The following is a 26,829-nucleotide window of genomic DNA, read 5'->3' on the forward strand; positions in this document are numbered from 1 at the left end:
TTATGCAGCAAAGCACTGCAACGATGTTACACCTTAAACCTTATGCAGCAAAGCTCTGCAACGATGTTACACCTTAAACCTTATGCAGCAAAGCTCTGCAACGATGTTACACCTTAAACCTTATGCAGCAAAGCTCTTCAATGATGTTACACCTTAAACCTTATGCAGCAAAGCACTGCAATGATGTTACACCTTAAACCTTATGCAGCAAAGCACTGCAATGATGTTACACCTTAAACCTCATGCAGCAAAGCACTGCAATGATGTTACACCTTAAACCTCATGCAGCAAAGCACTGCAATGATGTTACACCTTAAACCTCATGCAGCAAAGCACTGCAATGATGTTACACCTTAAACCTCATGCAGCAAAGCACTGCAATGATGTTACACCTTAAACCTCATGCAGCAAAGCACTGCAATGATGTTACACCTTAAACCTCATGCAGCAAAGCACTGCAATGATGTTACACCTTAAACCTTATGCAGCAAAGCACTGAAATGATGTTACACCTTAAACCTTATGCAGCAAAGCACTGCAACGATGTTACACCTTAAACCTTATGCAGCAAAGCTCTGCAACGATGTTACACCTTAAACCTTATGCAGCAAAGCTCTGCAACGATGTTACACCTTAAACCTTATGCAGCAAAGCTCTGCAACGATGTTACACCTTAAACCTTATGCAGCAAAGCACTGCAATGATGTTACACCTTAAACCTTATGCAGCAAAGCACTGCAATGATGTTACACCTTAAACCTCATGCAGCAAAGCACTGCAATGATGTTACACCTTAAACCTCATGCAGCAAAGCACTGCAATGATGTTACACCTTAAACCTCATGCAGCAAAGCACTGCAATGATGTTACACCTTAAACCTCATGCAGCAAAGCACTGCAATGATGTTACACCTTAAACCTCATGCAGCAAAGCACTGCAATGATGTTACACCTTAAACCTCATGCAAAGCACTGCAATGATGTTACACCTTAAACCTCATGCAGCAAAGCACTGCAATGATGTTACACCTTAAACCTTATGCAGCAAAGCACTGAAATGATGTTACACCTTAAACCTTATGCAGCAAAGCACTGCAATGATGTTACACCTTAAACCTTATGCAGCAAAGCACTGCAATGATGTTACACCTTAAACCTTATGCAGCAAAGCACTGCAATGATGTTACACCTTAAACCTTATGCAGCAAAGCACTGCAATGATGTTACACCTTAAACCTCATGCAGCAAAGCTCTGCAATGATGTTACACCTTAAACCTTATGCAGCAAAGCTCTGCAATGATGTTACACCTTAAACCTTATGCAGCAAAGCACTGCAATGATGTTACACCTTAAACCTTATGCAGCAAAGCACTGCAATGATGTTACACCTTTAAACCTTAAGTAGCGCTGGCGATACAAAGTACCCGCAGTGCGTACACCTTATCAATGCCTATACACCTTATACAGATAAATACACTTTAAACTCCTTGCAGGAAATTGAAGACACCACACTGATTTGTAGTTGAAACCACAGGGTTCTAAGGCCTCAGTGGATTAATTCCAAAAGGTACAACAATACAAATCATACACTACAGGCTAACAAGTAAATCTAAACAGAATAATGGCTACAGAGAATGTACATACGTGAGAATGTTCGCAAGAGCAACCCGAGCCGGTCCTCCGCTGGTCATACAGATAGCGTTCAGAGTCTTGTGTGTCCAAGCCTGCTGCAAGCTCTCTTTATTCACTTCATACAAAACAAAACAATACAATAGTCACTGTAATCCCTTTGTCTATTGGACACAGAGATGTACCTTTTCATTACGGGAGAGGTCATAGGTTGATTTGAAAAGGTGGGTGATGTCTTTCTCAACTGCTCTTGTGGGTGGTCTCCTCTGGATTCCCCCCGCATACATAATATACAGTAAATACAGTTTAAACCTATATTCTGCTTCTGCATCTAACTATCCTCAGGAACATGCGATTTTCCTCAAACCAACACCAGAATGTTTCCCTTAAAATACCCTACAGCTGATTACCAAACACCACCTTGTAACCTTGTTCTGTCCCCTCCTACCCTGTAAAGGTGAATCCCTTTGTTCTGTTATCATTTTAAACAGCTATTTCTTTCTGATGTGGCGCAGGGGGCTATGTGTACAATGTGCACTATTTGGGTTAAATATGTAATGTTCTAATAACCCTCTATGCGCTCACAAACTCCGCCGTAAATACCCATATCCTACGCAAATTGCGGATATGTGCACGAACGGAGGACTGAGTGCACAAGCAGCGGGCATGTGCATGGGGTTAGTACAAGGCATATGTATTACAATATTTTTCGACTTTGACAATACATACATACATACATATACACACACAGCAGAAGGGAATATGGAAATGAGAGGAAGTCACATGATGTAATTGCAGCTTCCTGCCAGGCCACTGCCCCCACTCCACATTAATGCACTGATATAAAATGTCTGCCACTATTAGTTACACAGAGAGACCTCCCCCTGTAATGTCACCCACTATTCACATGAGCTGTCACAATCACACATAGCCACAATCACAAGTACATACAGTCACTTTTGGTGGTTCTGGCCTCCGGACAGTTCAAGGGAAATCGCACAGTCACAATGGCAGCGTGTGTACCCACCTTTACACACCAGACGGGATATTTATACACAGCAACACTGATATTATGTGGACACAAAAGTAACAACACAAATGACACATTAACAGGAAATTGTTTCTGTCACCATAGCGACAACTATCCTGAAATTAGATAATACACAGACACATAAAAAGACTCAATGGAAATCTTTTGTTTTTAAACAACTTTATTACATATCTTTAATACACAGATTTTTGTCTATAGTTTAAACTTCAAAAATACTTTAGTAGTCTGCACAACAGCCTATGGGGGTCATTCAGACCCAGCCGCAATAGCGGCACGCAGCAGTTTGCTGGTGTTGGAAAAATACACATGCACATCGGCCGCACAGACACACACATTGTGGCCACATCTCTGAGGGGCGAACGCGGGTGAGCCGGTACAATTTTCTGGGGGGCTGCGTGATGTCACATCTGCGATCATCTCTGATTAACCCCCTATAAGCTTCCAGAGTGCACCTCATATCTCATCTTTTCCAAGTTACTACAAATGATATGAGATCGGTAGCAGCACTACTTTCAGGATTATTACACAGAACACACATAAAGGCTGACACAGCAAACAACAGTAACACATACAAGGGATTAATTAGAAATAAGGAAGCATAATCATCATTAAGTCTGATTATCAACTGATTCTGTGCGGAACCCATACACCTCTTTACTGCCTCCGGCAGCCCCTGGTACTGCACTTTGACCATCCGCCCTGACCCCCCCCCCCCCCACACTACTGCCACCCACCCGGTCTCTCCCCACTACTGCCACCCGCCCTGTCTCCCTCTACTACTGTCTCCCCCCCACTGCCACCCACCCTGTCTTCCCCACTACTGCCACCTGCCCTGTCTCCCCCCACCCAGTCTCCCCCCACTACTGCCACCACCCTGCCTCCCACTACTGCCACCTGCCCTGTCTCCCCCCTACTGCTACCCACCCTGTCTTTCCCCACTACTGCCTCCGCCCTGTCTCCCACTACTGCCATCGCTCTGTCTCCTCCACTACTGCTACCCACCATCTCCCCCACACTACTGCCAACTGCCCTGCATCCCTCCACTACTGCCACCGCCCTGTCTCCCCCCACTAATGCCATTTGCCCTGCCTCCCCCACACTACTACCCACCCTCCCCCCAGTACTGCCACCACCGTCTTCCCCCACTACTGCTACCTGCCCTGTCTCCTTCCACTACTGCCACTCATCCTGTCTGCCCCACTACTGCCACCACCGTCTCTCCCCACTACTGCAACCCTCCCTGTCTCAGCCCACTACTGCCACTGCCCTGTCTTCTTCCGCTTCTGCCACCACCTTGTCTCCTCCTCTGACACCTTAACTCTGCTTGAGGACAAGAGTCTCACAGACACTGCCTCCTGCAGTCCCCACTACTGCCAGCCACCCTGAGTACCCCCTCAGCTCTGCTTGGGGATATTACCCAGACAGTGCCACTGATACAGCAATAGTGCCACCCACCCTGTCTACCCCTGACATCTCAGCACTGCTTGGGGATTCTTGGTACTGCTGGTAACAGACCTTCATCTGCAGATGGAAGTAAGAAACAGGGCAGTAAGGAGGCAGAAGCTGCTTCTGGTACCTGTGACCCTGGTCATGTAGGGCTGGGAGAGTCAGTAAGATTATGTAATAGTTACCATCTTATAGGCAGCCGGTGAAGGGAACAGAGAATGGGTGCTATGTGGCAAGTCTGATTGGTAGTAAAGCTGAGCTGTAGCCCTGCCATTTATTGGTGAGCTTCTATCATAAGGACCTGTTTCACCAGGACTGAGTCACAGCCAACTGGCATCACCCACACCTGGAGCTCAGCTAGACAACCATTTAGGATTGGTACTGGGTTCTCAGTACCCGGAGCAAGAGACAGGTTATCTGCATAGCAGTGGTAGATGAGGGCATGACATCTGATTATTTCACCCAGTGGTAACATGTATATTGCAAAAAGCATAGGAGATAGGATAAGAACCTTGAAGAACAACGTATGGCAATAATAAGTATACTCCAGAAAATGAAATGGTTCCTCACCTGATGAAGTCTAATATGTACAACAAGAGATGATTTATTTCTCAGAGCATGGAAATGGCCTCCTATCTGTGTGACTTCTCTGATATGTAACAAGTTGTGATTTCTGTGTAAAACATTTCCCACATTCAGAGCAAGAAAATGGCTTCTCACCTGTGTGACTTCTCTCATGGGTTTCTAAGATCTGATTTGTGTGCAGAACATTTCCCACACTCAGAACATGGAAATGTATTCTCACCTGTGCGAGTTCTCCGATGTCTAACAAGTTGTGATTTCCGTGTAAAACATTTCCCACACTCAGAGCAAGAAAATGGCTTCTCACCTGTGTGACTTCGCTGATGTGTAACAAGTGGTGATTTCTGGGAAAAACATTTACCGCACTCAGAGCAAGAAAATGGCTTCTCACCTGTGTGACTTCTCTGATGTATAACAAGATGTGATTTATTTAAACAATGTTTTCCACACTCAGAGCAAGAAAATGGCTTCTCACCTGTGTGACTTCTGTGATGTGTAACAAGTTGTGTTTTCCATCTAAAACATTTCCCACACTCAGAGCAAGAAAATGGCTTCTCACCTGTGTGACTTCTCTGATGTGTAACAAGTTGTGATTTCTGGGAAAAACATTTCCCACACTCAGAACAAGAAAACGGCTTCTCACCTGTGTGACTTCTCTGATGTATAACAAGATTTGATTTCCGTGCAAAACATTTCCCACACTCAGAACATGGAAATGGCCTCTCACCTTCCTTAGCTGGCTGATGGGTAATACGTTTTGTGTTCTGTGTAAAACATTTGGCATCTATAGAACAGGGAAACACTGTATCTACTCTCAGAGCTGTAACAGATGCACCAATATCAGAGTTATCAGCAGAACATTTCCCAGGATCAGAGGGACCAGCTGATAGAGCTGGATGTATAATTGGGGTAATGGGATTAGCTCCTGGAGAATCCTGTCTACTGTCATTATCTTTTATGTCACAATCCGGGGATAACATTAGATGTCCTTCTGAGATGTTCCTGCTTGTGTGTCCATCTGCTGGAAATAAAATACATTATGGAAAAGTGACATTTTCTGTAACAATATTAATCTTGTAAACAATAGAAGACGACTCTCTGGGACACTTAATTGTAAATGTGTGTGTATAATAAAACATAATTTTTAATGAAGGCTTTATAATATTGTGTCTCAGACTATCATTATGTCCACCCTCCTGAGAACACTCACAATAACAAATGTAATATTATAATAAGACTTAGATATATCTCTCTCTTGTACTGGTAACTAACCATGAAGTATAAATGGAGATGTAGTCACTCGCCAAGTCCTATGTCAGCACCAATGTAAAACAATGGATGGGGAACATATCGTATGAATTGGAGATTCTAGATGAACAATAACATCAGTCATATGAGCTGATGGATCAGAGAAATGTCTCCTAACGTTACTCCTGGAAGCATTGGTAAGGAAGCATTCCTTTATGTGTGTGCTCATACGCTGGTAAGCCTGTACATGTGTTACTCACCCTTATATAAGGTATATTGCTACAGTAGAGTAGGTGTGGAACAATGTATTTTACATGCAATACACCATATTATACACTGCAATCATCATCATCATCTGCTGGGTTATAATCCACTCTTACACCCCCATCATCAGTGTCTTACCTCTATATTCACAATAGTAATAAGGATGATGGTGTGCACAGTAAGTATGATATAGAGAATGACATATCAGAATCTATACAGCTGCCGCCATACTTCTGCTTCTCATACGTGTGCTACTGGCAGCAGTGAACATCTAAGAGTGCAGGGAAGACAGCAGAGTCTGATGAGAAAGAGACTGGATCTGCCTTTGCAGGGAGGTACCACACCTGTCACCCCTGTTAGTATATAAAATAATAAATAAGAGGAGTGTGGTCCATGCAGACCTGCTTTCTGGAGCTCTCCTCAGTAAGTGGCTTCTTATTTACCCTACCTGATAGCTCTCAGCCCCCGCTGGGACCAAGACCCAATCTATTTTGTCCCCCACTACCCTAAAGCCGCTTGCTCTACTCACTCCGGGCACTGTTCACTGCCGCAGCCTAGTGACGCTGCTGAAGCCATGGGCTGTATTCTGGGGCTATGTGCGCCCAGTCTTTCCTGCACGCTCTAGACACCTGACTTGGAGGTGCTTTTGGCTGCAGGGGTGGGATGGTTAGGGTTAGGCTGTGGGTAGGTGGGGGGGTTAGAGTTAGGCATCCCCAGAGAGGGATAGGGTTAGGCTGCTAGGTTGGGGGGGCTAGGCTGTGAGGGACAGAGGGTTAGGCTGCAGGGAGAAGGGTTAGGCTTAGCACCACTGGGGAGGTTTAGGGAAAGACTGTGGGGGAGGGATGGTTAGGCTGTGGGTAGGGGGGGTTAGGCTGTGCGTAGGGGGGTTAGGAATCCCATGGGGAGGGTTAGGTTGTGTGGGATAGAGGGTTAGGCATCCCCCGGGAAAGGTTACGCTGTGGGGGATGGAGGGTTAGGCTGCTAGGGTGGGAGGGTTAGTCATCCACTGGGAAGGATTAGGCTATGGGGGAGGGAGGATTAAGCTGTGGAAGAGGGAGGGTTAAGCTGTGGGGGAGGGAGGGTTAGGCTGCAGGTAGTGGGGCCTAAGGCATCCCCCGAGGAGGGTTAGGCTGCAGGTAGGGAGGGTTAGGCATCCCCCAGGAAGGGTTAGGCTGTGGGAGAGGAAAGGTTAGGCTGTTAGGGTTGGAGGATTAGGCTGCGGGTAGGGGGGGGGGGGTTAGGCATCCTCCTGGGAGGGTTAGGTTGTCGGTAGGGGGGTTATGCATCCCCCGAGGGGGTTAACACCACTAGGGTAGGAGGGTTAGGCTGTGGGTAGGGGGGGGCTAAGGCATCCCACGTGCAGTGTTAGGTTGTGGGGGAGGGGGGGTTAGGCTGTGTGTAGGGGGGGTTAGGCTGTGGGGGAGGGAGGGTTAGGCTGTGTATAGGGGGGGGTAGGCATCTCCCGGGGGAATTAGCAGCACTGGGGAGGGATAGGGACAGGCTGTGGGAAAGGCTGGTTAGTGTGAGGGGGGAATCAGGTTTAGATTAGGTTTTGGGGGGACTGTGGGGATTTTCACCTCTGGAATGATGCCGTCGGCATAATGACAGCGGGTAGCCCGGGCTTTGGGATATCCTATGTATTCTGTTTTCACCATAGCGTTAGCAGCACAAATGAAAGGACCAGAGGCAGGAACAACAAAGTTCTAGAAATTGCAGCAACCATCACCATGACTGGATACATGAAGAGATGCAGCGTTACATAAGACACACACACTACCTTATTAATAACATCCAGCTCACCCACATAAGTCACCCCACCAGGCAGCCATCACGGAGCTGAGGCTGAGCTCCTGCTTCTCTATCAGTGCACAGATGATAAGAGTGGGCGGTCTGAGGCAGACACCGGCCGCACTTCATTCCCTGTGGCCCACCCCTCCTTTCCTACAGCCAGCATGGCCAGACACTGAGCCCCTGCTGGCTGGTAAGCTGCGGGGCGGACGCTGCAGCCCGGACCAGGACACAATAGAAGTGGTGGGACTGGGGATATCCGGCCTGTGAGCAGAGAGGGAGGGGGTGGTGCATTGGTGCGCCGCGCTGCACATCAGCTTTTCATTGAGCCTCTGCACATGTGCAGAAGCTGTCACCTAGCGCTGACTGATCTGAGCTCCAATCACTGCAGATGGCCCACTGTGTGAAGGAGACTGGACATCAAGGGGACAACTGGACCAGCCTAAGGGGCTCTGGCCCAGCGTCCTGGTGGACCAATCCGCTACTGCTGGGGACAGAACGGGCTGCCCACAGTCACCGGAGCCCGGCGGTGATATTGGGAAGTGAGGTGGCTGCCATTTTGGATTGAAGCATTTGCCTGAAGGTGAAACTACCTTCTATTTATATGGTACCACTATCATCTACTTCCTCTCAGTCTACATGCAGAGCCCAGTATCAAGTATCGTCTGAGTAGAGCTCATTATACTCTGATTACAACCTCACAGTATATTATTTTGTGGATTTAGCCACTGAATATATTTTGCCATTTCTGTCTCTCTGTGCTGAGTACTTCACGTCTGTTATCACGCTGACCTCTAGTGGAATTTCTCGGTCATTACTGTGTTATTTGAGTTGCATTACATCATGTTTACTTGAAATTTTGGCTCGGATACCCCCGTCACCCCGACTAAGAATGTCATTTTGAACGGAGTCATCTTGATGTAACCTCCTGACAGCGTACTACTGCTCCTTTTATTTATAGAACGTTTGTATTTTCCTATCTCTGAGAGGTCAGTCTCTTTGTAGCCGGCTTACCATGCCTCCAAAAAAGCTTAAAAAGGTACCAAATCGGCCCCACCTGTCCATCTCTTTGGTATCTCAAATTCAAGTGGTCCTTCTGAGACCGCTACAACATCATCTGCTTCTTCTTGTCAGATGCACAGCCCAGCTGTAATGGCTGAAGACGCCTTAAGACACTCTAGAGCAGGGCTGGCCAAACCAGTCCTCGAGATCTACCAACAGTACACATTTTCCAGACCACCTAGCTGGTGCACAGGTGTAGTCATTACTAATTAAGATGTGCTGCATTCATTCCTAACTGACAATTCTACAGATCTCCAGGAGGCCTGGAAAACATGAACTGTTGGTAGATCTCGAGGACCGGTTTGGCCAGCCCTGCTCTAGAGGATCCTGTTACTCTACGCTCTATACATTCTATGTTATTTACATTTAAGGACTGAACTAACTTCAGAACTTAACTCTAATATTCAAGCTTTGAGGTCTGATATCAGTGAGATTGGCACTCGTACAGACTGAGATGAAAGAGATTGTTGTGTCTCACAAAGATCTGATTTCAGCACATGACACCCTTCAGGAAGACATGGGGGTATATTTACTAACATTCGTAATTCTCCCGATTTGGTTGGAGATTAATTACGAATGACATCGAAAGTGTAAAACTGCAACTTTTTTAATTGATTACGACTAATTTACTAAGCTGTCGTATTCTGCATTTTCGTGTTTTCCGATGTCGATGTCATTCGTAATTTTTTACAGTGTATTACGGGAGTGATTAGCAAAACACTGCCGACTTTAACACAATGAATCACGGACGAATCTGTGAGATCCGTGCTGGGGTTCATTGTGCACCTTTTTATATTTTATAAAGTAGTTTAAAATGTGAAAAAAAATTGCGTGGGGTCCCCCTCCTAAGCCAAACCAGCCTCGGGCTCTTTGAGCCGATCCTGGTTGCAGAAATATGGGGGAAAAATGGACAGGGGTTCCCCCATATTTAAACAACCAGCATCGGGCTCTGCGCCTGGTCCTGGTTCCAAAAATATGGGTGACAAAAAGGAGTAGGGGTCCCCCGTATTTTTGCAACCAGCACCGGGCTCCACTAGCTGGACAGATAATGCCACAGCCGGGGGTCACTTTTATACAGTGCCCTGCGGCCGTGGCATTAAATATCCAACTAGTCACCCCTGGCCGGGGTACCCTGGGGGAGTGGGGACCCCTTCAATAAAGGGGTCCCCCCCAGCTACCCAAGGGCCAGGGGTGAAGCCCGAGGCTGTCCCCCCCATCCAAGGGCTGCGGATGGGGGGCTGATAGCCTTTGTTAAAAGTGTTTGATATTGTTTTTAGTAGCAGTACTACAAGGCCCAGCAAGCCTCCCCCGCAAGCTGGTACTTGGAGAACCACAAGTACCAGCATGCGGCGGAAAAACGGGCCCGCTGGTACCTGTAGTACTAGTACTAAAAAAATACCCCAATAAAGACATCACACACACACCTTGAAAGTATAACTTTAATACATACATGCATACCACCATATACACATACTTACCTTATGTTCACACGAGGGTCGGTCCTCTTCTCCAGTAGAATCCATGGTGTACCTGTTGATAAAATTATACTCACCAAATCCAGTGTAGAAGGCTCCTCGGCTTGTAATCCTTTTGTAATCCACGTACTTGAAAAATAAAAAAACGGATACCCGACCACGAACTGAAAGGGGCCCCATGTTTTCACATGGGACCCCTTTCCCCGAATGCCTGGAACCAACTCTGACTTAAGTCCAAGAAGGTTCCATCAGCCAATCAGGGAGCGCCACGTTTGGCACCCTCCTGATTGGCTGTGTGCTCCTGTACTGTATGACAGGCAGCACCCGGCAGTGTTACAATGTAGCGCCTATGCGCTCCATTGTAACCAATGGTGGGAACTTTGTGTTCAGCGGTGAGGTTACTCTCGGTTACTCTGGGCATGGATCTATTTTTGGCCCATATTTATTTGCTCTTGGGTATAAAACGTGTATTTTTATCTTTATTTCCTGTGCTATATAATTGCTATATGGTCTGATATTCTTTCCACTGTTACGTTTCATAATACCTTTCTAGAATGTTTGGGTGTTCAGGTAAAGCATGACTGATTCATGTAACATCCTGTTGCCCTTATAACGGTGTTGGTAGAACCTACATTGGATATCAGGCCATGTTCCTGGCCTTTACCTCCTTTGGATACATTGGTTACATTGAGATTTGATATTTCTTTGTACAATTGTTACTGTGATGACTAGATTTTGCCCTCTCATATGGCTACTTGGGGTAGTCGGTGGGTTTCCCTCTTAGGCCCGACCACCACCTTTATCCACCTTTCTGTCCCAGTACCCTAGTGACGGAATCTCTAGCTCCTTTATGGATGCTATTTCTGGCTCCCATTTTTTCTTTCCTTTTCTATCTGTTATTGGATAGATTGAAGTATGCACATGACCTACAGACTCTACTGGAATTTACACAGGTGATCCTAGATGTTTCATACCATGATCTGATCTCTCTCTATCACGGTGAAGTTTTTAAGTCTCTTAATTCTCCTCATAGTTTGTAAGTCTCTTAATTCTCCTCATAAGAGGTCTTCCAATAAAATATTTTGCTGACCAGAAGGTGGCGGTGGTAGCCATTCAGGAATCACATGTTCCATTGCACTCTCCCCCTCAGTTTACCAATAACTATCCAACATGCTCTATCTCCTGTGGTGTAGCCATCCTTTCTAATAGATCCTGCCCCTTTCACCTGGAAAGCAAGTGGGTGGATTGCAATGGTAGATATTGGATTCTAGTTGTGAAAATTCATTATAAATATGTCACCCTCACTTCTCTCTATGCCCCTCATGCCAGACAGACCCGATTTCTTAAATCGTTTTTTCAAACGCTACAAGAAATAGGATTTTAATACCTACCGGTAAATCCTTTTCTCTTAGTCCGTAGAGGATGCTGGGGTCACCATTAGAACCATGGGGTATAGACCGGGTCCGCAGGAGACATGGGCACTTTAAGACTTTCAAAGGATGTGAACTGGCTCCTCCCTCTATGCCCCTCCTCCAGACTCCAGTTATAGGAACTGTGCCCAGGGAGATGGACATTTCGAGGAAAGGATTTATTGTTAAACTAAGGTGAGATACATACCAGCACACACCTCAAACAAGCCGCACAACATGGCATTCCATAGAACACAAGCCAACGGCATGAACGTCAGCAACATGCCGACTATAACTGTAACACAACATGTGTGTAACCACAATGAACAACTGCAGATACAGTACGCACTGGGATGGGCGCCCAGCATCCTCTACGGACTAAGAGAAAAGGATTTACCGGTAGGTATTAAAATCCTATTTTCTCATACGTCCTAGAGCAGGGGTGGGGAACCTGTGGCCCTCCAGCTGTTGTTGAAATACACATCCCAGCATGCCCTGCAACAGTTTTAGCATGGCCAAATAGCAAAATTGTAGCAAGGCATGCTTTTATGTGTAGTTCAACAACAGCTGGAGGGCCAAAGGTTCCCCACCCCTGTCCTAGAGGATGCTGGGGTCACCATTAGAACCATGGGGTTATACCAAAGCTCTAGTACCGGCGGGAGAGTGCGGATGACTCTGCAGCACTGATTGACCAAACTGGAGGTCATCATCGGCCAAGGTATCAAACTTGTAAAACTTAGCAAAAGTGTTTGACCCTGATCAAGTAGCTGCTCGGCAAAGTTGTAATGCCAAGACTCCCCGGGCAGCCGCCCAGGATGAGCCCACCTTCCTAGTCAAATGGGCTTTTACCGATTTTGGTAACGGCAATCCCGTCGTAGAATGAGCCTGCTGAATCGTATTACAGATCCAGCCTGCAATAGTCTGCCTGGAAGTAGGACACCCAATCTTGTTGGGAGCATACAGGACAAACAGAGCCTCCGTTTTCCTGATTTGAGCCGTTCTGGCGACATAAATTTTCAAAGCTCTGACCACATCCAGATACTTTGACTCATAAGGCGTCAGTAGCCACTGGCACCACAATAGCTTGGTTCATGTGGAAAGATGAAACCACTTTCGGCAGAAATTGTTGACGAGTTCTCAACTCTGCTCTATCTTCATGAAAGATCAAATAAGGGCTCTTGTGAGACAAGGCCGCTCAGACACCCGCCTCGCGGATGCCAAGGCCAACAGGATGACCACTTTCCAAGTGAGGAATTTCAATTCCACCTTACGTAAAGGTTCAAAGCAATGTTATTGAAGGAACTGCAACACCACATTAAGATCCCACGGTGCCACTGGGGGCACAAATGGAGGTTGGATGTGCAACACACCCTTCACGAAGGTCTGAACTTCTGGAAGGGAGGCCAATTGTTTCTGAAAGAAAACCGATAAGGCTGAAATCGGTACCTTTACTGAGCCCAATTTTAGGCCCGCATCCACACCTGCGTGTAGAAAATGGAGAAAACATACTAGCTGAAATCCCTCTGTAGGAGCTTTCTTGGATTCACACAAAGAAACATATTTTCTCCAAATACGGTGGTAATGTTTAGACGTTACTCCTTTTCTGGCCTGAATAAGTGTGGGAATGACTTCACTGGGAATACCCTTTCGGGCTAGGATTTTGCGTTCAACCACCATGCCGTCAAACGTAGCCGCAGTAAGTCTTGATACACGCATGGCCCTTGCCGTAACAGGTCCTCGCGGAGAGGAAGAGGCCAGGGATCTTCTACGAGTAATTCCTGAAGATCTGGATACCAAGCCCTCCTTGGCCAGCCTGGGACAATGAGGATCGCTTGAATCTTTGTACTTCTTATGATCTTTAGAACTTTTGGAATGAGAGGAAGTTGAGGGAATACATATTCCAACTGAAACACCCACGGTGTCACCAGTGCATCCACTGCCATTGCTTGAGGGTCCCTCGACCTGAAACAATATCTCTGTAGCTTCTTGTTGCGACGAGACGCCATCATGTCTATTTGAGGAACTCCCCAAAGACTTGTCACTTCTGTGAAGACCTCCTGATGGAGGCTCCACTCTCCTGGATGGAGATCATGCCTGCTGAGGAAGTCTGTTTCCCAGTTGTCCACTCCTGGTATGAAGACTGCCAACAGAGCAACTGTATGTTTTTCCGCCTAGCGGAGAATCTTTGTAGCTTCTGCCATTGCCGCTCTGCTCTTTGTTCCGCCCTGGCGGTATACGTATGCTACTGCTGTTATATTGTCCGACTTGATCAGTACAGGCAGATTGTGACAAAGACGTTCCGTTTGTAGAAGGCCGTTGTAAATAGCCCTTAACTCCAGAACGTTTATGTGAAGACAAGTCTCCTGACTTGACCATCTTCCTTGGAAGTTTTCCCCCTGTGTCACTGCTCCCCAGCCTCGGAGGCTTGCATCTGTGGTTACTAGGATCCAGTCCTGGATCCCGAACCTGTGCCCCTCTAGGAGGTGAGAGCTGTGCAGCCACCACAGGAAAGAGATTCTGGTCTTGGAAGACAGGATTATCCTCCGGTGCATGTGTAGGTGGGATCCGAACCACTTGTCCAACAGGTCCCACTGGGACACTCTGGCATGGAATCTGCCAAACTGAATGGCCTTGTAAGCCGCAACCATCTTCCCCAGCAAGCGAGTGCATTGATGGATTGACACTCTGGCTGGTTTCAGAATTTGTTTGACCAGACCCTGAATTTCCTGAGCCTTCTCCACTGGAAGAAAAACTCTGTAGTTCTGTGTCCAGTATCATTCCCAAAAACGTCAGCCAGGTCGTCGGAATCAACTGTGATTTTGACAACTTTAGGAGCCAACCATGTTGTTGAAGAACTGTCAGGGAGAGTGCAATGTTTTGCACCAACTGGTCCCTGGATCTCGCCTTTATCAGAAGATCATCCAAGTACGGGATAATCGTTACTCTTTGCTTGCGAAGGAGAACTATCATTTCCGCCAATACCTTGGTAAAAATACTCGGAGCCGTGGAAAGACCAAACGGCAACATCTGAAATTGGTAATGACAATCCTGAATTGCAAACCTCAGGTAAGCCTGATGCGGAGGATAAATGGGAACATGCAAGTAGGCATCCTTTATGTCCACCAACACCATAAAATCCCCTTCCTCCAGACTGGAACTCACTGCTCGGAGCGACTCCATCTTGAATTTGAACTTTTTTAGATAGAAATTGAGGGACTGCAGGTTTAGGATCGGTCTGACCGAGCCATCCGGCTTCGGGACCACGAAGTGGCTCAAATAAAAGCCTTCTCCCTGTTGTGACGGGGGCCCGTGACAATGACCTGGTTGCGTTTTTGGAGGGTCTTTCTCTTTTTAGGAGGGATAGGGCTACCAAAAGGGGAGGTTGGATATGTCTCTTCGTTAAACCATCTCTTAAACCATGCGTAATAGATACTATCTGCAAGGGGATTGGAGATAATGTGGAGTCGCTATGGGTTGAGATCACAAGTGAGGGCACTGAGGCAAAGAAACTAGTCATTGACACGTTGCAAGCAACCGGATATCAGCATACATGATGAGGAACAACTCCTACAGCAAATAGAAAAAGCAGCAGGAATGGGGGACATCCTAGTGTTAGGAGACTTTAACTATCCTGATATAAATTGGAGGAACGATTCATGTTTAAAAACTAGGAGCAACAGGTTTTTAAATACATTGAAGGATCAATTCCTGAATCAATTAGAGGTAAAACTATTCTGGACCTAGTTATTACCAATAACGTGGACATTATATCAAACATTAAAGTTGTGGAGACCTTGGGAAACAGCGATCATTATATGATCACTTTTGACATCAGTTTCAAGAAAAATAGCTATAAGGGAGCAACCAAAACATTAAACTTCAGAAAAGCTAACTTTAATATGCCGAGACGGGCACTAAACAGCATTGACTGGGATGAGTTGTTTCATGGCAAGGACACTTCGGAAATGTGGGATACTTTAAAAGGGTTGCTTGAAAGCAATAGTCACAAATTCATTCCAATGAGCAGTAAACGCAGGAGTATTAAGCACAAACCAATGTGGCTTAATAAGGAGGTCAAAGAAGTAATGGCTAATAAGAGGCGTGCTTTTAAAACATTTAAAGCTAATGGTGGGGAGGAGTCATTCCAGTTTTACAAGGAATGCAATAAAATATGCAAAAAAGTAATAAGAGCAGCTAAAATTGCTAATGAAAAGCAAATCGCTATAGAGTAAAATCAATCCTAAAAAGTTTTATAAATATATAAACAGTAAAAGGTTGAAGAAGGAGAACGTGGGCCCATTAGAGGATGAATTGGGATCCTTGACAAACGATGACAAATTAAAAGCTGAAATATTGAACAATTTTTTTTCGTCAGTATTCACCATGGAGGATGCACAGGTGACAGTATTGCTTAACGACAGTGAATGTAATGACTCTTGGCTAGATACCTGTTTAAGTGAGGAAGTAGTCCTGGAGAGAATAAGCAAAATAAAGATTAATAAATCACCAGGCCCAGACGGTTTGCATCCGAGGGTTATTATGGAGCTTAGGACACAGCTAGCTAAACCACTATGCCCGATTTTCAATAGTTAGATTAGATCAGGCATGGTACCAAAGGATTGGCGTATAGCTGAGGTAGTGCCTTTATTTAAAAAGGGAACTAAAAATAATCCTGGAAACTATAGACCAGTTAGTTTAACCTCTATAGTGGGTAAAATATTAGAAGGCATTTTGAGGGATAGCATAGAGGAGCACCTACATGCAACTAAGTTTATTACTAAAAGTCAACATGGGTTTGTAAGGAACAGGTCATGTCAAACCAACTTAATTAGCTTCTATGAGGAAGTGAGCGAGAATCTGGACCCTGGAAAAGCAGTGGACGTGGTTTACTTAGATTTTGCAAAAGCCTTCGATACAGTGCCACATAGGAGACTGGTCCACAAATTAAGGGAACTTGGCCTAGGAAATATTATTTGTACTTGAATAGGTAATTGGTTGGACAACAGGGAACAACAAGTAGTGGTCAATGGGATGTTCTCCAGCTGGGCATCATTAGTCAGTGGAATACCACAAGGGTCTGTTCTTGGCCCACTGATGTTCATTATATTTATCAATGATCTAGGAATAGGCCTGGAAAACACAGTGTCAATCTTTGCAGACGACACGAAGCTGTGTAAGGTAATTAACTCAGAAACCAACACTTTTAGAAATCTCTCTCTCTCTGCACATGTTATATCTGACTCCCCTGCAGTGCACATGGTTTTGCCCAACTGCTAACAAAATTCCAGCTGCGATCAACTCAAAATTACCCCTAAGGTCTGAACTTCTGGCAACACTGTAAACTTCTTCTGAAAGAACATTGAGAGAGCTGAAATATGCACCTTAATGGAACCCAGACATAAGCCCTTATTCACTCCAGTCTGCAGGAAACACAAGAATTCTGCAGGTGGATACGTGCGTTCCTCATACCAAAAGATATCTCCTCCAGATATGATGATAGTGTTTTGACGTCACAGGCTTTCTGGCCTGAACCATGGTTGCAATAATCTTTTTGGAAAAGCCTTTGTGAGCTAGGATGTTCCGCTCAACCTCCATGCCGTCAAACAAAGTTGCCGTAAGATCGGGTAGATGAACGGTCCTTGTTGCAGAAGATATCTTCTCATTGGCAGAGGCCAAGAGTCTGCGACGGACATGTTCAGAAGATCTGCTTACCATGTCCTCCGAGGCCAATCCAGGGCAATCAGAATTGCCTGGACTCCTTGATTTCTGAATCGCTTTAGCACCCTCGGGAGCAATGGAATCGAGGAAACAGGTAGACCATCCAGTAAGGCCAAGGGGATGTCGGCGAATCTATTGCCCTCGCCTGAGGGTTCCTGGTTCTTGAGCAATACCAGCGAAGCTTCTTGTTGAGTCGAGAAGCCATTATGTCTATCTGTGGGCAGCCCCACAGGTCAATTATGTCACGTCTAGCAAAGTTTGAGGATCCGGCAGCTGAGATTTGCCCGAGAAGGTAGCAGGCTGTGAATGAACCAGATGAGGGGGCTGGATATAGTTTCTTCGCATGGGACACGGAGCAATGAAGAACGTAGGCGAGGTTTGAGAGTCAATGGAAAGTATTTATTATGTACAGGGCTGAGGTAAAGAACAGCGGCTGGTGCACAATGGTTAAAGACGTGGCTGGGGGCGAAGAACTGTGGACTGTGATTTGAAAGACGAGACTGTAGATGATGAACTGTGGAACTGTGGATGGTGGTTGAAGCCGTGGCTGGAGACGAGGATTGTGGACTGTGGTTTGGAAAACGAGGCTGAAGGTAATGTTATGCACACCAGTGCCTGCAGGAAAGTACTGGTGTCAGAACTGTTATGCACTCCAGTGCCTGCAGGAATGTACTGGTGTTTGAACTGTTATGCAAAACAAATGGACTCACAGACAGACTGGGGAATATGACATAACGTACACAGAAGGTGATAGGGTAACAAAATACACACAAAGTGAACAGAGAAGCCCAGAGGCTAAGGAACTGGGTATCTCCCTTGTATTAGAACTGCTCAGATGAGAAAAGCAAGATGTTGTGTTTTAATACGTAGAGAACCCGAAATGCTGTTGCTAAGGGCAACAGCAAAACCCTAAAGGGTTACCAACGGGTGTGGCAGTAAACTCCTTGGTCAGAGATGGAATGATAGACACAAGGAGAGTCTCCACAATCCTAATTCTCACTTGCAGTGCACAGGTTCAGCTTACTGCCACTAAACTGACCCCTGACACCTAGCACAGTGAGACAGGATTAGACAGGCAAGTCTTAGAATACAGCCGCAAACTTGCTAAGTTCACAGAGTAGTAACAGAACCCCAGCAAGCTAAACGACTGACTCCAGTCTTACTGCTAGGTCTGGATTGGCAGAGTGTAATACCAAATCCCCAGGCCTATTTGCAGTAAGCAACAAACAAATACAAAGCTACACAGTACTGGCTAACTTTCATGAACTGACTAACCAACAAAGATTCAGCAGCATCTGCTTACCCTGAGAAGAGGCCTTATAAAGCAGGTGCTGTCCACGCCCCACTCAGACCTCACAGACTGTGAGCACAAAAACCAGCACCGGTTCCCCTGCCGTGCACAGAGCCTATAACCACTGCACAGCAAAAGACCCGAACCGGAGTATCAGCTGCGCTCAGGTTACTCCGCTAGCACTTGTCTCCCGGTTGCCATGACGACGTGGCAGCACAGGGCAGGAGACCCTAACAGGTAATCTGCAGGCTATAGTCGGTGGTACAAAGGCGTGGTTGGTGAAAGATCTGTGGAGTGTGGCTTGAAAGATGAGGCAGAAGATCCGGGGCCGACTGTGCCCAAAGAGTCTTACTGGACCGGGTTTTCCAGGAGCGCTTCCACAGGCAGTAGCAGGCTAGAAACGGCAGGGCTGCAGCAGCAACAGAGAACCGACCAAGCAGGATCAGGAGTAACCAGAATACAGCAGGAATCCTGGGAGCACAGGCTAAAGCACCTACAACAGGGTTGTAACTTGAAGCACTGGCGTCCCTGTCCTAAATCAGCCCCCTTTTATAGGGAGAGCTTCCCCTGGATTGGCTGGAAGAAACAGGAACTATGCTTAAAACTTGGTCTCCAACATGGCAGCCCCCAGTAATGCACACCTTTTTGCAAAGCCACATTGCTCACTGCCCCTGGTCTCCTAGCAACGGCTCAGCAAGGGCATCCCGCCGCCACGAGCGGACCCCCTCACCGCCGCTACTGCTGCCCACGGATCCGGCGCAGCAGCCCACCTCCGCTGCTGCCCGCACAAGGCCAAGGAAGCCAGCCCCGCGGCCCCAGCGTACCGGTAAGATTCCGGACGCTGACAAATTATCTGTTAAAACACCTGTTGATGGAACCACCCTGGGAGGGGTGGAGATCATGACGACTCATGAAGTCCGCTTCCCTGTAGTCCACCCCCAGATTGAAGATGACGGACATTGCATTTCTTTCTTCCCAGAGGAGTATCTTTGACACTTCTCGCATGCAGGCTCTGCTTTTTGTCCCTCCATGGCGATTTATGTAAGCCACCGCCATGGCGTTGTCCGACTGAACCTGGATCGCTCGATTCCTAAGCAGAGGAGAGGCCAGAAGCAGAGAATTGTAGATCACCCGACGTTCCATAATGTTGATTAGAAGTAGGGCTTCGTGGGCTGATCACTTGCCCTGGAACTGAGCCCCTTGGGTGACAGCTCCCCATCCTCTCAGACTCATCTGTCATGAGGAGAATCCAATCCTGAGTCCCAAAACTTCAACCTTCCAGCAGGTTTGAGGACTGTAGCCACCACAAGAGGGAGATCCTGGCCTGAGGTGACAGACGTATTATCCAATGCATCTGAAGATGTGATCCGGATCACTTGCTCAGGAGATCCAATTGAAATGTTCTGGCATGGAACTTTCCGTACTGGATGGCCACAGTATCCAGAAACATTCCCAGGAATAGAAGCCACTGAGTAAGCTCCAGGTGGGACATCTGTAAATTGAGGATCCATACATGTTATAGCAGAAGCTGAATAGTGCGGTCTATATTGAGTACTAGAAGTTCCCTGGATGTCACTTTTATCAAGAGATCATCCAGGTAAGGGACAATATTGACACCCTGGATTCGGAGTGGAACATCATCTCCACCATCACCTTCGTGAAGACCCTCGGAGCTGTGGACAGGCCGAAGGGTAGTGCCTGGAACTGGTAGTGATCGTTCAGCAGGGCAAACCGCAGGTAGGCCCGATGAGGTGGCCAAATCAGGATATGGAGATAAATCGACCTTTATATCCAGCAAGACCATGAACTCCCATTCTTCCAGACCAGCAATCACTGCTTGCAAGGATTCCATCTTGAACTTGAAAACCTTTAGGTAAGAGTTCAAGGATTTTAGATTCAGAATGGGCCTTACCGAACCGTCCGGTTTTGGTACCACAAACAGGATGGAGTAGTAACCCTTTCCTTGTTGTTGTAGTGGCACTGGAACAATGACTTGGGACTGGACCAACTTTAGGATGGCCTGTTGCAGCGTAACTCATGTATCCTCCAAAACTGGTAAGCTTGATTTGAAAAATTGTTGGGGAGGAGCGCTGCTGAACTCCAGCTTGTAGCCCTGAGAAATGAGGTCCTGTACCCAGGTATCCTGGTAGGAGCTTTCCCAGTTGCAGCTGAAGTGACGCAGTCGAGCTCCCACATCGAGATCCCCTCGATGTGTGTGTGTGGGGGGGCGGGGGGAGGGGGGTCATGCTGAGGCCTTCGTGGAAGCTGAACTGGTGCTTTGTTCCTGAGAACATGCAGCGGCTGGTTTTCTTGCCTTACTTCTGGTGCTTCTCGCTGCAGTGCAGGCACCTCTGATTCTTGATCTAAACCTTGTTGTCCAAAAGGACTGGTTAGACGTCCCCAGAAAAGAGAAATGCGGATTTTCCTGCAGTAACCTTAGAAATCCATGTATCCAACTCCCCTAAGGAAGAGACTCCACACTGTGCTTGGAATCTGCATCCACTATCCAGTGACGCAGCCACAAAGCTCTGCGCGCTGACACTGCCATGCAGTAGTCCTAGTATTAATAGCGCCTATCTCCTTGAGAGAGTCACACAAGATGCCTGCAGTGTCTTGAATGTGTTTTATGAGAGTCACCGTAGTGACCAGGGACATATCCCCCACAAGGCCCTCTTGAATTTGAGTTGCCCATGTATGACTGGCATGTGTCATCCAGGAACCCACAAGCACGGGTCTTTGTGATACACCAGCCGCTGTGTAAGTAGACTTTAGTGTAGTCTCTATTTTCCTATCCCCAGGATTCTATAATGTAAAGGAGCCAGATGCTGGTAGTACCACCTTTTTTAAGAAACGGGAGACTGATATGTCTACAGCTGGGGGTTCTTCCCAATTCTTCCTACCTTCAGGTGTAAATGGGGAAGTGTGCAAAAACCATTTTGTAACCTGATATTTTTTATTTTTATCAGGGTTTTTCCAGGCTTTCTTAAATATGTCATCTAGTTCCGGAGAATCAGGGAAGGTGACACTGAGCTTTTTCTGTGCTAGGAAAAACGACTGCGGTACTGCAGCATCATCCAAAGGAATTTTTAATACATTCCTGATAGCAATGAGGGGTTCAATACCCTGTGCAGAAGTAGAATCCTCAGTAGTAGGATCTAATTCCTCCCCCTCCTCCTGTACCCCTTCCTCAGATTCCGAGTAACTCAGGCAGCCCACGTTTATGTGGCCCTGAATTAGGGAGGGGGGGTCTTTGTATCAGGTCTGTTACAGACTGCTGCAGTTGTGTCTTCTGAGTATTAGCAGTGACCTGGGATGACATGTCTGCCATCATAGTCTTTATGGCACCGAGCCAGGATGACGCCTGACCTTCCCCCCCAGTCTCCTCACTAACTTGGGAAGACTGACTGCATTGTTCACATGATAGGGAACCATCTGTAGCAGGAGAGAATATGTTGTGACATACACTATATAATTGGTGTTTTACCATGTTTAGAGTAGACAACACACACACACACACACACACACACACACACACACACACACACGTTATTACATAGCAAGCCTGCCTTTACTGTATGTGAGGAGACAGAGAGTGAGAGGGACAGCACACCCAAGCCTGTCAGACTCCGTAAGATTGCAGGCTGTGTTTATATCACGGTGAACACCGGAGTTCTTGTCCTTTTCAGGACTGTAATTGTGTAATAACAGCGGCTCTCCCCCATATTTACACCCCTGTACAGGTTTCCTGCATATCCTGTCGTGTCTGGAGGAACTGTGTGTCCTTGCTACTGCAGCAGTGAGCAGAGGAAAGCGACAAAACGCCGCTGGTCCCGCTCTGGTGTAGCTCCGAACCGTGTAATGGCGCCGGAGCTGTGTAGATATTTATATTGGCAAAGTCTCCTTATAAGTGTAAAACATCACATTGATTTCACCACCGCTGCCAGTGTACACAGGGGGGCTATATCAGGTCCCCCTAAGGGAGGGTCCCGTATGCCGCCCCTGCCATAGCACCGCACCAAGAACCAGGGGACCCCCCTAGCGGGGCCCCCAGTTTGTACTCACCACTCTTCTGACCTTCAGGCTACGTTAGGGGTGTGCGGCATGCTGCAATTGCGACCAACAAGGCGCAATGCCCTGCGGTACCAACAACCTCTCAGGACAGTGTCCTGCAGCGGGGGGGCAGCTCTGACGCCTGAAGAGACCGGAACCCCTCCCAACTCACACGGTGCAGGTATACTGACGCCCAAACAGCATCCCGAAAATAAAGTTCAAAATAAAACTGAAGAAAATCCTCTGGAGCTCCAGAGTGGCATCCTCTCCTGAGGGCACATTGTTATAAACTGGCTGTATGAGGGGCATAGAGGGGAGGAGCCAGCACACCCAGTGGAAGAAATGTAAAGTGCACTGGCTCCTTTGGATCCCATCTATACCCCATCGTACTAATTCCCCAATATCCCTTAATGGATAATAGAGAGAGTATTTTTTCAGCCTTTCTGATCTGTAGGGTGTAGAGAAGACTAATTCAGTCGACAGCCGTGCATAGACTTTAACTCTAATCTAGGATTGATGGAGTCCTGTATAAAGACTTTTCCCTTTGAATACTGATGGATTTCAATACTTTATCCATTTCTCACTGATTTCTGATAAAGCGGCCAAATGTCTGCGTATTGTGCAGTTGTGTGGTGCTAGAAGAACACATTCGAAAGGGCTTTCTACGTAGTCTCCTGTTGTAATGTCTTACTAACCTACAGTTTCTTAGGTCTTTAAATTGCAGAAGTTACAGATAATGAGAATACACAGTCATTTTCACCTGAGAATTTTAGTATCATTTCATTTTTCTCCAGGAGAAAGATCCGCTATAAATGGGAGAATAACTAGGCTTTTTAAGTGATCACCTGCTGCCCAGGGGCCTGACTGGACCGTTCTTCTAGCCAGGGGCAAAACCGGACTGTTCCTCTAGCCAAGGGCAAAACCGGACCGATCCTCTAGCGCAGGGGCAAAACTGGACCGATCCTCTAGCGCAGGGGCAAAACCGGACCGATCCTCTAGCCAAGGGGCATAACCAGACCATTCTTCTATCAAGGTGTCTATCCCTCTCTACATGATCTCCACTCTGTATAACAGGGATTGTCTGGATACCTTCTCCAGGACATCTGTACAGAATATCACTCCCCATAATCAATCTGTTTGCTCATGAAGTATGAAGTTTTCTATGTATGAGGTCTCTACTTGCAGACATACTAGGAATGGAGTACCTATATTAAGGAATGAAGACCATCCTGTCACATACACTTCACATTACTCTGCTTTACAAAATAAGAACTATTAGGAGGTTCCAATTCTTAATTAAAGCATGGTCCACTGAATCCAGTGACCTCCTATTATGCATTGCTCATCCGTGTGTTGAAGACCAATGTCACGGCCTACTCAAAAAAGGAGACTGGCGTTCTAGGGCAGAGAGCTCAGTTCTCAGCTTGCCTTCTTATTGCTGAGACTCAACACCATGTTAGTTACAGAAAACAAATCCTACCTGACCTCAGTGACATGATAAGAATACCATGGGATTAATATGTGCCGATGGCTCCTGATGTATGAGATATACCAGAGAGTGTGGGGGGAGGAGACTGGTCAGATCTCTGGGCTGGTAACACACAGTGACATGATGTGAGGAGGTGAGCAGGAGTATAATAGGGGCTGATGTCTCCTGATGTATGAGATACACCAGAGAGTGTCGGGAGGAGACTGGTCAGATCTCTGGGCTGGTAACATAAAGTGATATGATGTGAGGGGGAGAGCAGGAGTAAAATAGGGGCTGATGGCTCCTGATGTATGAGATACACCAGAGAGTGTGGGGAGGAGACTGATCTGATCTCTGGTCTGGTAACACACAGTGACATGATGTGAGGGAGAGAACAGGAGTATAATAGAGGCTGATGGCTCCTGATGTATGAGATACACCAGAGAGTGTGGGGAGGAGACTGGTAAGATCTCTGGGATGGTAACACACAGTGACATGATGTGAGGGGGAGAGCAGGAGTATAATAGAGGCTGATGGCTCCTGATGTATGAGATACACCAGAGAGTGTGGGGAGGAGACTGGTAAGATCTCTGGGATGGTAACACACAGTGACATGATGTGAGGGGGAGAGCAGGAGTATAATAGGGGCTGATGGCTCCTGACTCCACACTAGGAAAAAACTAATTCCTCATTAGTTTGTACTGACAGAGGAGGGTGTAGGATAAGAGATTGCTGTAGTGACTGAGGAAGGAGAATATGTGACTCTTTTATGTAATGTGTTTATTACTCACCTGTGCTGATATCTGTAGGGATCTCCTCCTCCTTACATTGCTGATCTTCCCTCACATACGTCTCTTCTTCACCCTCTGTATCTTCTGCCTTTATATCAGTCACATACGTCTCTTCTTCTCCCTCTGCATCTTCTGTCTCTATATCAGTCACATAAGTCTCTTCTTCTCCCTCTGCATCTTCTGTCTCTATATCAGTCACATATGTCTCTTCTTCTCCATCTATATCTTCTACCTTCATATCAGTCACATACGTCTCTTCTTCTCCCTCTATATCTTCTGCCTTTATATCAGTCACATATGTCTCTTCTTCTCCATCTATGTCTTCTGCCTTCTTATCAGTCACATAAGTCTCTTCTTCTCCCTCTGTATCTTCTGCCTTTATATCAGTCACATACGTCTCTTCTTCTCCCTCTGTATCTTTGATTTTAATATTATTTAATTGGGCTTCACCCTATGTAAACAAGACAAATATAATGACACACAGCTCCTCTACACAACATATAGTGATAGTCACTTTGGTATATTGGGGAGACCCTAAATCCCACCTACCTGATCCTCTTGTGGGATCCTGTGATTCTCCTCTGTACAGTCCTGGGTATACAGAGGACGGGGACATCTCTCTGAGATATCTCTGTTACTGGGTCCATCTGTAGGAGACACATAGTGACTTAGTACAGTGTATATATGTGATTATCAGATGATGTGTGTATATAGGGGGCCCCCATACCTGCTCTCCCCTGTACAATACATGACAGACTCCTCTTACCCAGTGATATGAGGGGCCGGTGATTCTCCATCATCACGTCCTTGTACAGACCCCTGTGTTCCTCTATACACTCCACCTCCTGCATGGAGACATAGACAGTGACATCATGACACCTTATAGGAACCTGACACACACAGTGATACAGTCATCACCCAGACACATCCCCTGGTGTTACTGTATAATGCCCCATTCCCAGCAGTCACCTCTCCAGTCATCACCCAGACACGTCCCCTGGTGTTACTGTATAATGTCCCATTTCCAGTAGTCACCTCTCCAGTCATCACCCAGACACATCCCCTGGTGTTACTGTATAATGTCCCATTCCCAGCAGTCACCTCTCCAGTCACCACCCAGACACTTCCTCTGGTGTTACTGTATAATGCCCCATTCCCAGCAGTCACCTCTCCAGTCATCACCCAGACACATCCCCTGGTGTTACTGTATAATGCCCCATTCCCAGCAGTCACCTCTCCAGTCATCACCCAGACACATCCCCTGGTGTTACTGTATAATGTCCTATTCCCAGCAGTCACCTCTCCAGTCATCACCCAGATACGTTCTCTGGTGTTACTGTATAATTTCCCATTCCCAGTAATCACCTCTCCAGTCATCACCCAGACACATCCCATGGTGTTACTGTATAATGCCCCATTCCCAGCAGTCACCTCACCAGTCATCACCCAGACACATCCCCTGGTGTTACTGTATAATGCCCCATTCCCAGCAGTCACCTCTCCAGTCATCACCCAGACACATCCCCTGGCGTTACTGTATAATGTCCCATTCCCAG

General features: G+C 46.7%; 1 protein-coding gene across 1 annotated transcript in view; it reads right to left on the reverse strand.

The window, feature by feature from the left end:
- Positions 1 to 26,829, reverse strand: part of LOC134984212 (uncharacterized) — a 211,827-nt gene that overhangs the window by 155,711 nt on the left and 29,287 nt on the right. Inside the window, 4 exon segments of the mRNA XM_063949844.1 lie at positions 4,867 to 5,730; positions 25,274 to 25,724; positions 25,823 to 25,920; positions 26,040 to 26,118. Of these exon segments, the coding sequence (XP_063805914.1) occupies positions 4,867 to 5,730; positions 25,274 to 25,724; positions 25,823 to 25,920; positions 26,040 to 26,118 (1,492 nt within the window).

Source organism: Pseudophryne corroboree (genome assembly GCF_028390025.1).
Source record: "Pseudophryne corroboree isolate aPseCor3 chromosome 3 unlocalized genomic scaffold, aPseCor3.hap2 SUPER_3_unloc_40, whole genome shotgun sequence".
Taxonomy (NCBI): domain Eukaryota; kingdom Metazoa; phylum Chordata; class Amphibia; order Anura; family Myobatrachidae; genus Pseudophryne; species Pseudophryne corroboree.